Source organism: Chiloscyllium plagiosum, unplaced genomic scaffold (assembly GCF_037043375.1).
Source record: "Chiloscyllium plagiosum isolate Xiang-an unplaced genomic scaffold, Cpla_swu_hap1 HiC_scaffold_4, whole genome shotgun sequence".
NCBI lineage: Eukaryota > Metazoa > Chordata > Chondrichthyes > Orectolobiformes > Hemiscylliidae > Chiloscyllium > Chiloscyllium plagiosum.
The window spans coordinates 62879350-62892692 of NW_028270142.1; the positions used below are offsets into that span (position 1 = coordinate 62879350).

The 13343-nt window shown below is 39.7% G+C and overlaps 1 protein-coding gene across 1 annotated transcript in view; it reads left to right on the forward strand.

Moving 5' to 3' along the window:
* dok6 (docking protein 6) overlaps positions 1–13343 on the forward strand; it is a 437905-nt gene that overhangs the window by 396945 nt on the left and 27617 nt on the right. The window contains exon 6 of the mRNA XM_043688473.2: positions 12299–12437. Within this exon, the coding sequence (XP_043544408.1) occupies positions 12299–12437 (139 nt within the window). The remainder of the gene's footprint in view (positions 1–12298; positions 12438–13343) is intronic.

Genomic DNA, 13343 nt, shown 5'->3' on the forward strand with positions numbered 1-13343 from the left:
TCTCGAATCAAGGTCACCTCTAACTGTTGTAGTAATGCCATCTTTGGATTAGGAATGCTCTCCCCCCAACTTCCTATTCCTCTTGAATGTCAGACGCCCTTCAATATTCAGAACCCAATCTTTGTCATTCTATAGCTATGTCATGATAATGGTTACCAGCTTGCATGTATTTACTTCATGCATTATCCACTTACGTAATTTGTTATGAATGCTAAACACATTCAAATGCAGAACTGTATTTTTTCATCATCTGTGTAGCATTTGGTCTTGAGCAATTGTATGTTCTTATGTGCTTTTTTCTCTGTCCCTTCTTGCCATTCTTTCATTTTCATTTTCCATTTGGTATTTTATTATCCTGATTCACAAAGAATACTCAAATATAAGTTGTTTTGTTTCGGGTGCAGAGGAACCACATTTGAGCTGAATAATACTAGAATGAAGCACAGGTGGTCGCAGCACCTTCATTGCCGTGAGCAGAAGGAGACAGTAATTTGAAGTGACAAATTGTTTAACACAAGAAATATAATGATACAATATTGAAGTAGTTTTAATCTTAGTGCAAGAAGCTCTAATGTGAAGCTACACTAGGCTGGAGAACAGGTCAAAAAAAAGCTTCAACACCACAAGGTCACTTCTATCACTGTGTAGTGAAGTTGCATGTCTGTTGGATACAGTCTTACAGTAGACCAAATAACCTGGTTGACAATGTCGTAATTATTGCTCAGAAGCATAACTACAGGGAATTGAGGTCAGCTTCATAGCTTGCATTGATATTTAATGGGAAACAGTCCAACACAGTTATTGACTAATAGGCTTTTAAAGATGAATGGCAGTGTCTGTGCAATCCCTCAGGTCCTCGTTTCCTGTGTTGTCTGCCACAATCATTAAAGCTTTCTAATAAAACATTAGAATGTTGCCACTTTGTCAATTCTGTCTTTGTTTTGACTTATAGCTGATACTGTTACAGTCGCCAAATCATGTGTATGACACCAGGGAGACTAAAGCAAAGGTAATGCAGCTGTAATGAAATTGTAGTTCTTTTAGCATCTCTTAGCAGGGATGGGAATCAATAAATTATCTTTTAAAGTAGTGAGGTCATGCCAAGTGGTTTTTCTCAGCAGTCCATAGTAATCCATCTCTTACTTCTGTTGATTATAGTTTTTTAAAAGAGGAACCAGAATTCTGTGTACTTTCTCTCCGCAAATAGTTGACAAAAGCTGCAACTAAAATTATTTTGTGCGCATTAGATACAGGATAACATTTGAAGAATAAAAAGACTTGTCAATAAATGTTGATATTGCTGCATTATTTTAAGCACTACTGTAGCCTCTAACAATTGATGCTATGATATGATGAAACAATGATATTTGCAGTGCATAAAATTCAACAGAACCAGATACTATATCTTCCCTTTCAAAACTGCCTTTTTCAACCAACTACTCCTTTAAAAAAGTAACCGCATTCTCTATCCTCAATTGTGAGTGTGTGTGTATGAGAGAGAGGAATATAGTCCCACTGATTGATGATACAACTCCTGTTGTAAACCTGTGCATGGGGTCTTTTAACTTTGGGAGGCAGTTATACCACAGTGGCTACACTGCAGGAGCCACACAGTCTATCTCACAAGATACTCCTTAAACTGCATAACGTCTTAGAAATAGATCACTGTTCGTTCACTGTCACGAGGTCAACATCCTGGAACACTGTTCTCAACAACTAGTGGGTACATCTAACCTCCATAGACTGTTGTAATTCAAGAGGCAGCTCACCACCATTTTCTTGATGGCAGCGAGGGAAAAGCAATAAATACTGGCCCAGCTGCAGATGCCCATATCATGAAAATTTAAATTCCAGAAACTGGATGTCCATTCTCTCTCTTCCACCTGTGCAGAGCCTTTTATCAAATGACCAGTCCCCATTTACTCTGCTGACAGTAATATGGGGCAAAGGTGATGTGCTGGGCAGCTGTGAATAGTGTTCCTCCTGAATGCGGCAACTGTCTGGATCTCTGCTTCAAAAACCCTGGCTCAGATGGGATTGAATAGAGGGTGGTAAGTAGGTATAGATTTGCAACTTTGGAACTACAGTGCATGCAGTTGCATCTGTGAGCCAAATTTAAAGCACCCTTGTGAACGTCATTATCTTAATTCTGCATGCTTCACATGCCATAGAAAATGCTATACAGTACTACACAATTGTTTCTGCTGCTATCTCTAGTATGAGAGTTGTATTGCTTCCCTCCTAAGCTTACCTGTGAAATTAATTTTAGCATAAATTTGCTGGGCATTTATAGTTGCCCGCAATACTCCTCCTTTCACTAAAACTTTTACTGATGGTTTCCAATATCAATAAGCGTTGCCACAGAAATAGCTGAAGACTTAATATACAGATGGAGAAAGATCTTTGTAAAATGGCAAGAAATTCAAATAGCGATTAGACAAAATATGTAAATCTAATTTATAAAGAATAAGTGTATTGAGTCTGTGCCTGCAACAGGGGGAAAATGAATATTGTACTTGAAAGGATGACACTAAAGAAAATTACATGGACAAAATCCATATCAGATTGACACTTAATTGACTCTTCAAAGTATGAAGATATGATCACTTAGTGAACGCTGTGGGAGAAGAGTTTAGAAGAGAGACTCAGAGCTGTGAGTCATGGATGAGGATTCGATTTACTGAAAATGTATTTGTAAATAACAAAGTAATCTACTGACATTAATTTTTAGTAGTTTATTAACACTTTCAAATCAGTTTTATATATTATGTCCAATTTTCAACTCTGGTGGCATCTCCTGTTAATGTGCGAAAGACATATCTGCTACCTTTTTTTAACATTCAACTCACTAATGTCTTTATTGATAAGGAAAGAATGATGTAAACATATCACATTAATGCCACGAATAAAAACAATCCCCAGCTGTATTCCTAGATAACTTTTCTAACCATTATGGGGATAATTCCAACCAAAAATGCCATTTGTGTTCACCTTGTTCTTCTTTGGAGATCGAGCAAGCAACATTAATATAAACAGTAGAATTGATATATACCCTGAGGCATATAACAGATGAGCAGTCAGCACATCACTTTCCTTTCCTGCTGGCAAGAGATCTGAGCCATTCTGACATTTAACACCAACAGCCACAACTTGTCTATGTATAACACCATGTATGTAGTAAAATGTCTCAAGCACTTCACAAGAGTAAAGCGAAATTTGCCTCCAAAGCATGAATGTGTAAGGCAATATTAGCCCAGTTGGCCAAAAGCCTGGTTAAAGAGTTAGGTATTATGGACTTAATTTCAGGAGCGAATTCCAGAATTTAGGATTGAACCAACAGAAGGCATGACTGCCAATGGAGAAGTAATTAAAATCACGGAGGCTCAAGAGGTTAGAATTCAATGAGTGGGATATTTTGGAGCTGGAAGAGATTACGGAGCCATGAGAGATGTGAAAACAGAATGAAAATTTTTACGGGCAAGGCATTGCTTAACCAGGATCCAGTGTGTGTCAGTGAGCATAGGATGCGCAATTAGCAGGCCTTGATGTGAGTTGGGAGCAGGGAGATCTGGCAGCAGAAGTCTGGATGACCTCAAGTTTACAGAGGGTAGAATGTGAGGCCAGCCAGATGTGCGTTGGAATTGTCAAGTTTGAGGCCACGAAGATGAAAAGAGAGGTTTCAGCAGCAGACAAGCTGAGACTCTGGTGAAGTCTGGTGATGTTTAAGAACTAGGAATAGGCGGTCTTAGTGATTGAATGCATGTATGGTCAGAAGTTCATCTCACGATCAAATAAGCCATTAAGATTACAAACAGCCTCAGACAGCTTCCCGAGATAGAGATGGAGCCAATGGCTAGGGAATCAAGTGTATATCAGGAACCAAAATTTTGGTCTTCACAGTATTTAATGGGAGAGTTTTCACACATCTGGTATTGGATGTGAGCTAAATTGTTTGATGCTTTAAGAACAATGGAAAATCTGAGAGAAGTGGTCATGGGTTTGAGCTGAATGTTATCAGTGTACATTTGAAAACTAATTTGTCCAAGAACAGTATAGATGGGAAGGATCAAACGATGTGTGTTCAACCTTCATACTGAGATGCTCATGAAGCTGACTAAAATTCATTGAAGTAAGGCCCAGAAGCATTTGAAGATGATCCATCTGATTTGTGCAGGTAGAGTCTGTTGCATTTTGGACACTTGTTATTGGTGCAGAAGAGGTGATTGTGATTCTCAACTTGCGAAGCTCATATTTCCTGTTGGCCATTGCAACTCTTTTGTTCGCACGATGTGGAGCCCTTGTTGGTGATACCAGGCCATGCAGATTGATTCTGACATGGCAACGTTGAAACTTTTCAACATGAAAAATGCTCATAGATTTGAGAGGTAACAAGGTTGTTACAGACTTTGGAGAGGGAAGAGAAGTTGAAGATGGGGCCATAGTTTGGAATGACTGTAAAGCCGAGGGATTTCCTTTACAGGAAAGGTGATGACGGTGCATTTAATGGAGAGAGGAACAGCACCTGAAGAAAGAGAACTGTTTTAGTATTGGCGAGGATGTGGCCAGGACGGGCGGTTGAGGCTCATTCGCCTTATTCTAGGGAACTATATGTCCTGAATGGAAGCATTGCTGCCTGTTACAATTTGCCTTTGCTTGAATGCTTTATGAATGACTAATTACTCCTTGAAATTGCATTTTATTTAAAGTGTGTTAAATGTGCATATGGTGACAATGCTTTTGTGTGTTTTACTCCACCTGGGTGAGCACTTGTACAGGCCTTGAGCAAAATGCTAGTAGGGAAAGGCTCAAGCAAGGAAGGCGCCGAAGAAGAAACAATACAGTTTTCGATCTACCGTTTCTTTGCCTACTGAGTTAATATCATCCCTGAAGAATTCATTTCCATTTGCCTTAATTTGGAAAAGTATTGCTGCCAAACACAATGCAGGGAAGTAAATCCTGACTTAATTTATTCCGTGCCAAAGTGAGCAGAAAATTAACGAAATATGAATATAAATTAGAAATGTGTTCATCTATTATGTAGAGATCTTCATGCATGGCCAGAGCACAACATGGAAATAATGACAGTTAGTCCACATTTCTGTCGAGGCTGTTAAAGGATTGAAAATCTCGAAGACACAGTCATTTCTAACAGGAACTGATTTTCAAATGCCTGCCACCCCACTTTCACTGGAAATAAGGTCACTAGGCAAACAATCATTCAGAAAAATCAGAGTTCATGCTGTTGACCAGCTCAGCAAGGGATCTGGCTTATTTGTAGCTATCCTATCCCAGACCAGGGAGCTGACTTAGAAGGCACGATTGACACTTGGCAGCCTACCTATCATACAATCAGAAAACTCCTGTCTCTCAATGCTGCAATTGAAATGGTGTTTCCTGTTCTATACTCGTTAATGAAGATAAACAGGGAGCAGCAGTAGGCCACTCAGCCCCTCAAGCCTACTCCATCATTCAATACGATCCTGGCCAATTTGCTTACCCCAAATTCCTGCCTTCCTGAGATACCCTTTCAACCTATTGCTCATCAAGAATCTACCCACCTCTGACTTAAAAATATTCAAAGACTCTGGTTCCATCAGCTTTTGGGGAAGAATCCTCTTTCAATCTTGTGAAAAGACTCCTCCTAATCTCTGTATATAATCTATTACCCCTTATGTGGTGAAAATGGAGTCCACAATATTTTTTTCAACATCTCTGCAATTTCTTTATTCCTTCTGACCCTGCTGTTAAGCAGTCAATATCTTCCTTAGCTCTTCTCCCTTTTCTAAGTATGCCTGTGAATATTCTTGCAGTCCATTTTTATGTTCCTGATATCATTTTTTCTACTTTGGAATCAAGTTTGAGGTCAAACAGACAATCTGAGCAGAAGTCAGCCATTTAGCCCTTCCAGCCTGCTCCACCATTCAAACGATCATAGGTGATCATACAACTCAGTATCTTGTTTCCACTTTTTCCCCCATATCCTTTCCCTTTAGCCCCAAGCGAGAACTCCAACTCCTTCTCGAAGTCATGCATGCAGGAAACCATATTTACACACTGCCTATCAGGGAAGTGAACACTGATCTCCTGCATGGCAGTACACTAACATGGAGGGACTGTTGTTGGTTTCTAAAACACTTCTAATCTTTTGGCTTATTACTATTCTTTACATATTATTAGTCTCTTCTTCTCCAAAGATGTGCAGGTTAGGTGAATTAGCCATGCTAAATTGCCCTGTAGAACTTGGGTGTGTAGGCTAGGTGGATTAGCCATGTAAATATGGAGTTACAGGAATAGTGCGGGGGGGGAGGCAGATCTGTCAGACCTGATGGGTGGACTGATCTCTATCTGCACTGGAGGGTTTCTATGATTCTTTTAATCTATTAAAAGTATTAACATTTCTACTAACCCATGGGTGGATATTGCTGATTTTCTTTTAGTGGAATGTATTTGAATTCCAACTTTAAATGTTCTCCAATGCTTATTTGCCAGTGTTCAATTCAACATATCCAATTGACTTTAGTCAGCTCTCCCCTTGCAGTTATATATTTGCCTTTGTTTGAGCTTGAAGTTTTTGTCTTGGACTTGAGTACATAGCACACAGGCCTGTATGGAATTCAGTTATATTATGATCATGTGTTCCCAAAGAACCTTGTAATATAAGATTATTAATTAACCCTGCCTCAGTATACAATACAACATGTAAAATGTTTTTTTTAATCTAGTTGATTGTACAATGTAATGTTCTAGAAAGTTGTCACCAAAACATTCTATAAACTCATCTTCCAGGTTATATTTGCTATTTGGTTTTTCCCCCTACAATAATAATGTTGCTTCTGTTACAAGTTCCAATTATTCCTTCCTTAGTGGCTTTGCACCTCACTGGGATAGCACACTGGAAATCAAACCATGCTGTTCCTGGACTTGTCAAAAAAAAGTTGAGCATTTTAAAAAGTATGCAAAGATTCTCCAATTTATTTGTTATGTAAGCCCAGGTTGACAGAAGACACTGAGAGATTGCCAATTTCACTAATAAAAGATCTCTGACTCATCAATTAAAAGTCACAGCTTACTGAAGCTGCTGAAGGAAAGCTAGACTAGTTTTCTTCCGCCTTAAAGTGGCTTTTGCTTCAGAGAGCCGAAAGACTCTGTAGACTTCTCTGTATCTTGTTCACAAGTCCAAGCTGGTCAGCTACTTGGCAACCAATCACATGGTATTGGCAAACCGAAGGCCTTTATCATCAATAAGTAGTCACTAGTCCATAGAGCAATCAACTATTCGTACTAACCAAAGTACTTTGGTTCCAGTTTTGTGCAATCACACTTTAACCACTGCTTACACAATCAGTTGTATGATTGTACTTACAATGTATGTCAGGTTATGTGCATTTAAGACAAGCGGCTATGCTTCATGATTTGGAGATGCTGGTGTTGGACTGAGGTGTACAAAGTTAAAAATCACACCGCCAGATTATAGTCCAACAGGTTTATTTGGAAGCACTAGCTTTCGAAGCACTGCTCCTTCATCAGGTGGTTGTGATGAAGGAGCAGCGCTCCGAAAGCTAGTGCTTCCAATTATGTTGAAATGATTAGATTAGATTAGATTAGATTACTTTACAGTGTGGAAACAGGCCCTTTGGCCCAACAAGTCCACACCGACCCGCCGAAGCGCAAACCACCCATACCCCTACATTTACCCCTTACCTAACACTACGGACAATTTAGCATGGCCAATTCACCTGACCCTGCACATCTTTGGAACTGTGGGAGGAAACCCACGCAGACACGGGGAGAATGTGCAAACTCCACACAGTCAGTCGCCTGAGGCGGGAACTGAACCCGGGTCTCTGGCGCTGTGAGGCAGCAGTGCTAACCACTGTGCCACCGTGCCGCCCACCAATCAAAAGAGTATAATTTTATTATTTTGTACTTTAATTTTGTTTTATGACTATGGTCTAGATTTTGGTGTGCGGGATTGTTGGAGAACACATGCAGAACCCAAGATGTGCATTAGGACTCTGGGGAAGACCCAGTGCACTGATTCTGTGAGATTTCCATCCAAAGTTTAGACTTCTGATGAAGATTCTCTTGCACCATCTCAGACAAATGCTCAACACTCAGTTGGAATCAGCGAGTTACCTGGATGGATACTCAGGAAATGTAAGATAGAAAAGAGCTGGTCTAATTCCTGGATTATTACAGACTGAATCCCCTCAAGTTGGACTCCTCGTTGGATGGCTGAGACATTTTTAGGGCTTCTTCCTACGTCTGCTAACCTCTTTTCACTTCTGAGAAGTTAACCTTCTGTATAAAATCTTACAGCTTTGAGACTTCTCAAACTAAAACCCTTCTGCTATGAGGAAACTGTTCTCCTGAACTGAACTCCTGATTCTTCTGAATTGAAGTCAAAACTAAATTATCAGCTCCATCCTGTTTTTTCTGCCTATCATCAGGTATGTATCCTCTGAGCTGCACACTCTGATTGTGGCATTGACCTCCGGATCCTGAAGTCACTGCCATGCACAGGTCTCATAGCCCTGTGCAGCTGGTCAGAAAATCAGAGGGAACACTGATCATAATATTTCATCAATTAACACCACTGAAACCCTAGGTACTTGATTTGATTGAGCGTTTTCATAGAAATTATATATTTAGGTCACTATTCCAAATGATTTTCTGACCTTTTTCTTTAAAAAAGTTCCCTTCAAACACCTACATCTATTATCTGCCTGCTTTTATTTTAGATGTCTAAGTTTAAATAAAACATTAGCATATGTCTTTATCACAGACTTGACCAGCCCCAACACCCAACTGTCAGCCCAACACAACCATACTAGTATTTGTCCCACACAGACACTTAGCAACACTTAGCATCTGCAGTCCTCACTTTCTCCTCAGACACTTAGCAACACCTTGTTCTGCCAGCCAACCACCTCACCCACCTGCCACGCTTTTGCCTCAGAAAATTCCCATCCTATGCTGTTGGCACCTCACCCACTTCATCTTTTTATGCAGTTCACATTACCCACCCATCTGCCATGTCCATTCATTCATTCATCGATCATCCGTTCACATTTATCCTGGGCACTTAAATGTACAGCAGCTAGTGCCATAAAAAAGAATAGTGTCTTCTATGCAGATTCTCTTCACTGTAGTCTGGGGATTCCTGAGAGGTTCGCCTGCATCATGGAGTAGAGGTTTGGCTTTTTAAAATTTATGCTGAAGGCCAAGTGGTTTTTGGTCTGATTAGCATCAGAACTGAAGGGAATACTTAGATGTCATAAAATCGTAGAATCCCTACAGTGGAAGCAGCCAATTTGGCCCATCGAGTCCATACCGACCCTCCAAAAGCCTTCCCACCCAGACCCATCCCCTCTCCCTGTATTCCCCGTAGCCACTCCCACCTAGCCTGTGTAATGTAGCCTGGCCAATGTACCTAACCTGCACATCTTTGGTGTGGGAGGAAACCGGGGCACCCGGCAGAAACCTACGCAGACATGGGGAGAATGTGCAAACTCTACACAGACGGTGACATGCTGGAATGAGCTCTTAGGCAGCAGTGCTAACCAGTGAGCCACCAAGCTGCCCCTGTGTTATGCTTTATTATTATTTGTTTTATTCATACTATTGTCGCAAGCAGAAGGAGAAAATTTGTGGACCTGACTTTATCAGTCAAGTGAAAAAGGAGTGCAGAGTTCTATTTTGTTTAACAATGACTTGCAAATTGCTGTCCTTATTTCTATCCAACTGCCGTAGATTTTATTCAAGGTAGTCTACTAGATACAGATTTGGCCCATTCCTTGCATTGCATATCTAGGTCAATTATCAGCTTTGTTAGGTTGTTGTAATGGTCTGACCTCAAATAGTCAACAGAGACCAAAGATGTTGATCTCATTAATAATAGTATTATGATGAGCAATTGCTGAAATAATATTAACCTATGGGTGACCATTTCCTTAAAATTAGTTTCTAAAAATAAAGTATCTACATTGACACATGATTATTTTGCCTGCCACTGTATATTTTATTGACTAAGTGGCAAATTATTATTTTATCTTGAAGTGTTTTCCTTGCAGTGCTGCAACATTAAAAACAAATCTGTCATTCTAATGGACAGGGGTTGGATATAATGCAACACTCATAATACCTTAGGCCTGAGCTTTTACTATAGTGACACTTTGTCTGATTCTATACACAGAGGTAACCTGCTAGGGCTCAGCTATTGCTCACTTAAGTGACAGAACAGAGCTGTTAAGCCGGCTTCTAAAGGAACATTGTCATCATGAACTGACAAAGTTTGGTTGTAAACATGGAGTGTCATGACCTAAATTGAATCAATGGGTCACTTGAGTGCCACAGCCCCACGATGAAAATAACACCTGCTCTGTTGCCTCTAGTGTCATAGTTTTACATCTAACAAACAGTTTTCCAACAGAGGGCATGCCAGGAAGGCAGATGGGAATATTGGCTGCAAGTTGGTTTTCTGTTTATTCTTTCAATCCAATTCACTAGTGTGGGAAGGGATGCAGAGCAAGGAGGGGTCAAGGGGTTGGATTGCATGTTAATGATGTCAGTGCATTGTGGTCTGTCCACAGATGAACTGCAAGCTTTTAAATTCTTGCTGACGTTGCAAATGTTTGGTTAAGTTTGAAAGCAAAGCAATGTATTGGACTCAGACAACAAACAGTGAACCATTAATAGAATTGCTACTGAGCAGCAAGATTGCACACGATTCCTAAAACCTTACAATGTGTGGTATTCAGTCTACTAAAATGAAAATCAATATACAGTGTCACAATTGAATAGCCTCAAAGCTAATTCCATAGCAAATTGCTTTCAAGCGTTATCTCATCAGATGTTCTGATGTGTCATTGTCTTTATTCCTAATAAACTCTCCTCCACACAGCAGTAAACACATTCATGCACCCATTTACTTGGAGCTCTTGAGCTCAACAGCATTGCTGATTGAAGGAGGTCATTGTTAAAGCAAACAAATGGAGGTGGAGAAAACCAGTGGTTCTCATTTTGTTAGTGAACAGAGGAAAGGGTGCCCGTTTTTCATTTTTTTTAAAGCAAACTATTTCCTGCAAAGTGCTTGTGTTTGTAATCCACCTTCCTTTACACAAGATAGAAGTGGGAGACTGTGCATAGCTCCTCTCTTAACAGCATTTCATGATGTTTTCATAAGTGCACTTATCAAGAATTTCCATTTGGATGCTTATGATGGAGGTGTACATAAATGAGACAAGGTGCTGCAAATATGTCTTTTAGTGACAGGCATCCTTTCATTGGAGGGCTTAACTTATAAGGAATATTAATTATTTTCAAATCTGCATTTGTACAACAGAGTTTCAAACAGAGGCAAAATGTTGTGGGAAAGTAACAATGAGTTTATTTTGCATAAATAGTCTGGCAGTTAGAATTGAGTAAGGTAGAGATACTCTAAGTTATGAATCACCATAGATTGTGAGACAATTATTCCATAATTAGTCTTGCAAAAACGGGAGCTCACCACCATCTTCCCCGTAAGTAACTTCAGTTACTACGTGTGTGCACTGAATACAAATAAAACTCATCACAGAAAGTTAGCACTGTGTATTTAATCACAAAACGACCCTTTTAATGGTGTGATTTATATTCCTGCAATGCCGCATTGCTACTCAGGTTCAGACCGATTAGTTGAAACTCTAGAGTTTCATTCTTGCAAGTAATAAATTGTTAGAGACTTTTTTAAGTTATATTTTATAATTCTATTTTTTATTTTCACTTAATTTAATCTTTCTTCCTCTTTCATTTCTCTTTTTCTATTCAACGTCTGTGAGTAATTCACTCCATTTCCTTCTCCATCATTCCTCTATTTCATTTTATATCTTTAAATCTTAGGGCTCAGCAGTTACCCAGTTGGAACAAGTGTTCACCAAGGTCCTGGATGCTTGTTGACACCGTCATGAAGTTATAAACTTGCAATCTATAAACTTGCAATCTATAAACTTGTGCCTTGCATGTTTCCTGAGCTGAAGTGTGGGGCAACAAATGGCATAATTTAGGCAGGCCAGGAGACTGCCCTCCTCCAGCAAATACTGGGTCAGTATTTTCATGTTGCCTTCCACTGTCAGTACAGAAGTGTAAAACAGGTATTGAGAGATGCCACACATCAAATAGCTGTAGATCAGCAACATTGAGTTAATCATTACGTCAACAGAATATACTTTCCCTTGCTTCCATTCAGTTCAGTGGCACCTGTATTTTCAAAAAGAACAAAAATGCAAACTATGACAACTGTTGCATTTGTCATTTACAGAATGTGTGATACAGGAGAGGGACTCTTTACATTTCAGACACGGGAAGGAGAGAACATCTACCAGAAGGTACATTCAGCAACTCTGGCCATCGCTGAACAGCATGAGCAACTAATGCTGGAAATGGAAAAAAAAACACGGGTATGTACCATTTCGACTTCATTTTCATTTGGTACAAAGGATTCACAATTTCCTGGGCATTGTGTCACTGATTCCATTGTAGCAACTTGATGGGAGCATTTGCAAATTCCTTTGGTGAGAAAACGACAGAAAAACACCTGACTAGCTTTTGCTTTCAAAAACAATGGAGGCGGAGGCAAGAGAATCAACTGTTGATGGTGTAGTATCGGGAATTTGCTATAATCAGAAAACTGGCTGAATATGGAAGTGTAATCCTTGCTGCAAATATTGTTACAGAACTGTTACTTCATTAACTTTCAGGGAAGGTTCATGGAGCTTCAAAAGCTCCTACATCAATCTAATGCTGATAGCTGGGAAGGAGGTGTGCATTTCATTGAGGATGCCCTCAACTGTATCAGCAAATTCTGCCACAATGGGGAGCTTTCAGTAATGTGGGCAAATAACTGATTTTTGAACCAGTCATGAGAAACGATCCTTCATATTTAGTTAGTTGCCAACATTACAAACCAGCTAAAACACAAAACATTGCAAAGTCTGACCTGTTCTGCCACCTTCCTTAAAATTTTCAGCCCTTGACCCAACCTGCAGACTCCAACATAAATCAAAGCTTCATCTTCACAGTGTTGTAGAATTCTGTAGATCCGTTAGCCAGAGTTCTCACTCTGATTTGCTCTACAGGATTGGTACTCTTTGATGGCTTTCCAACACTTCTTGCCAAGGTTCTCATATGAAAATTGAGCACTTGAGAAAGGTATACCTGGCTGATCACAGCAGAGAAGAGCTCCACAGTCTTAATAATAAGCATAATATTGGCCCTTCCTAAATCCTTCAAAACTAATTATTTGAGTAGAGTGGATTGGTTCTATAATACTTATTACGTTAATGCACTTGCTGGCTGCACTAATA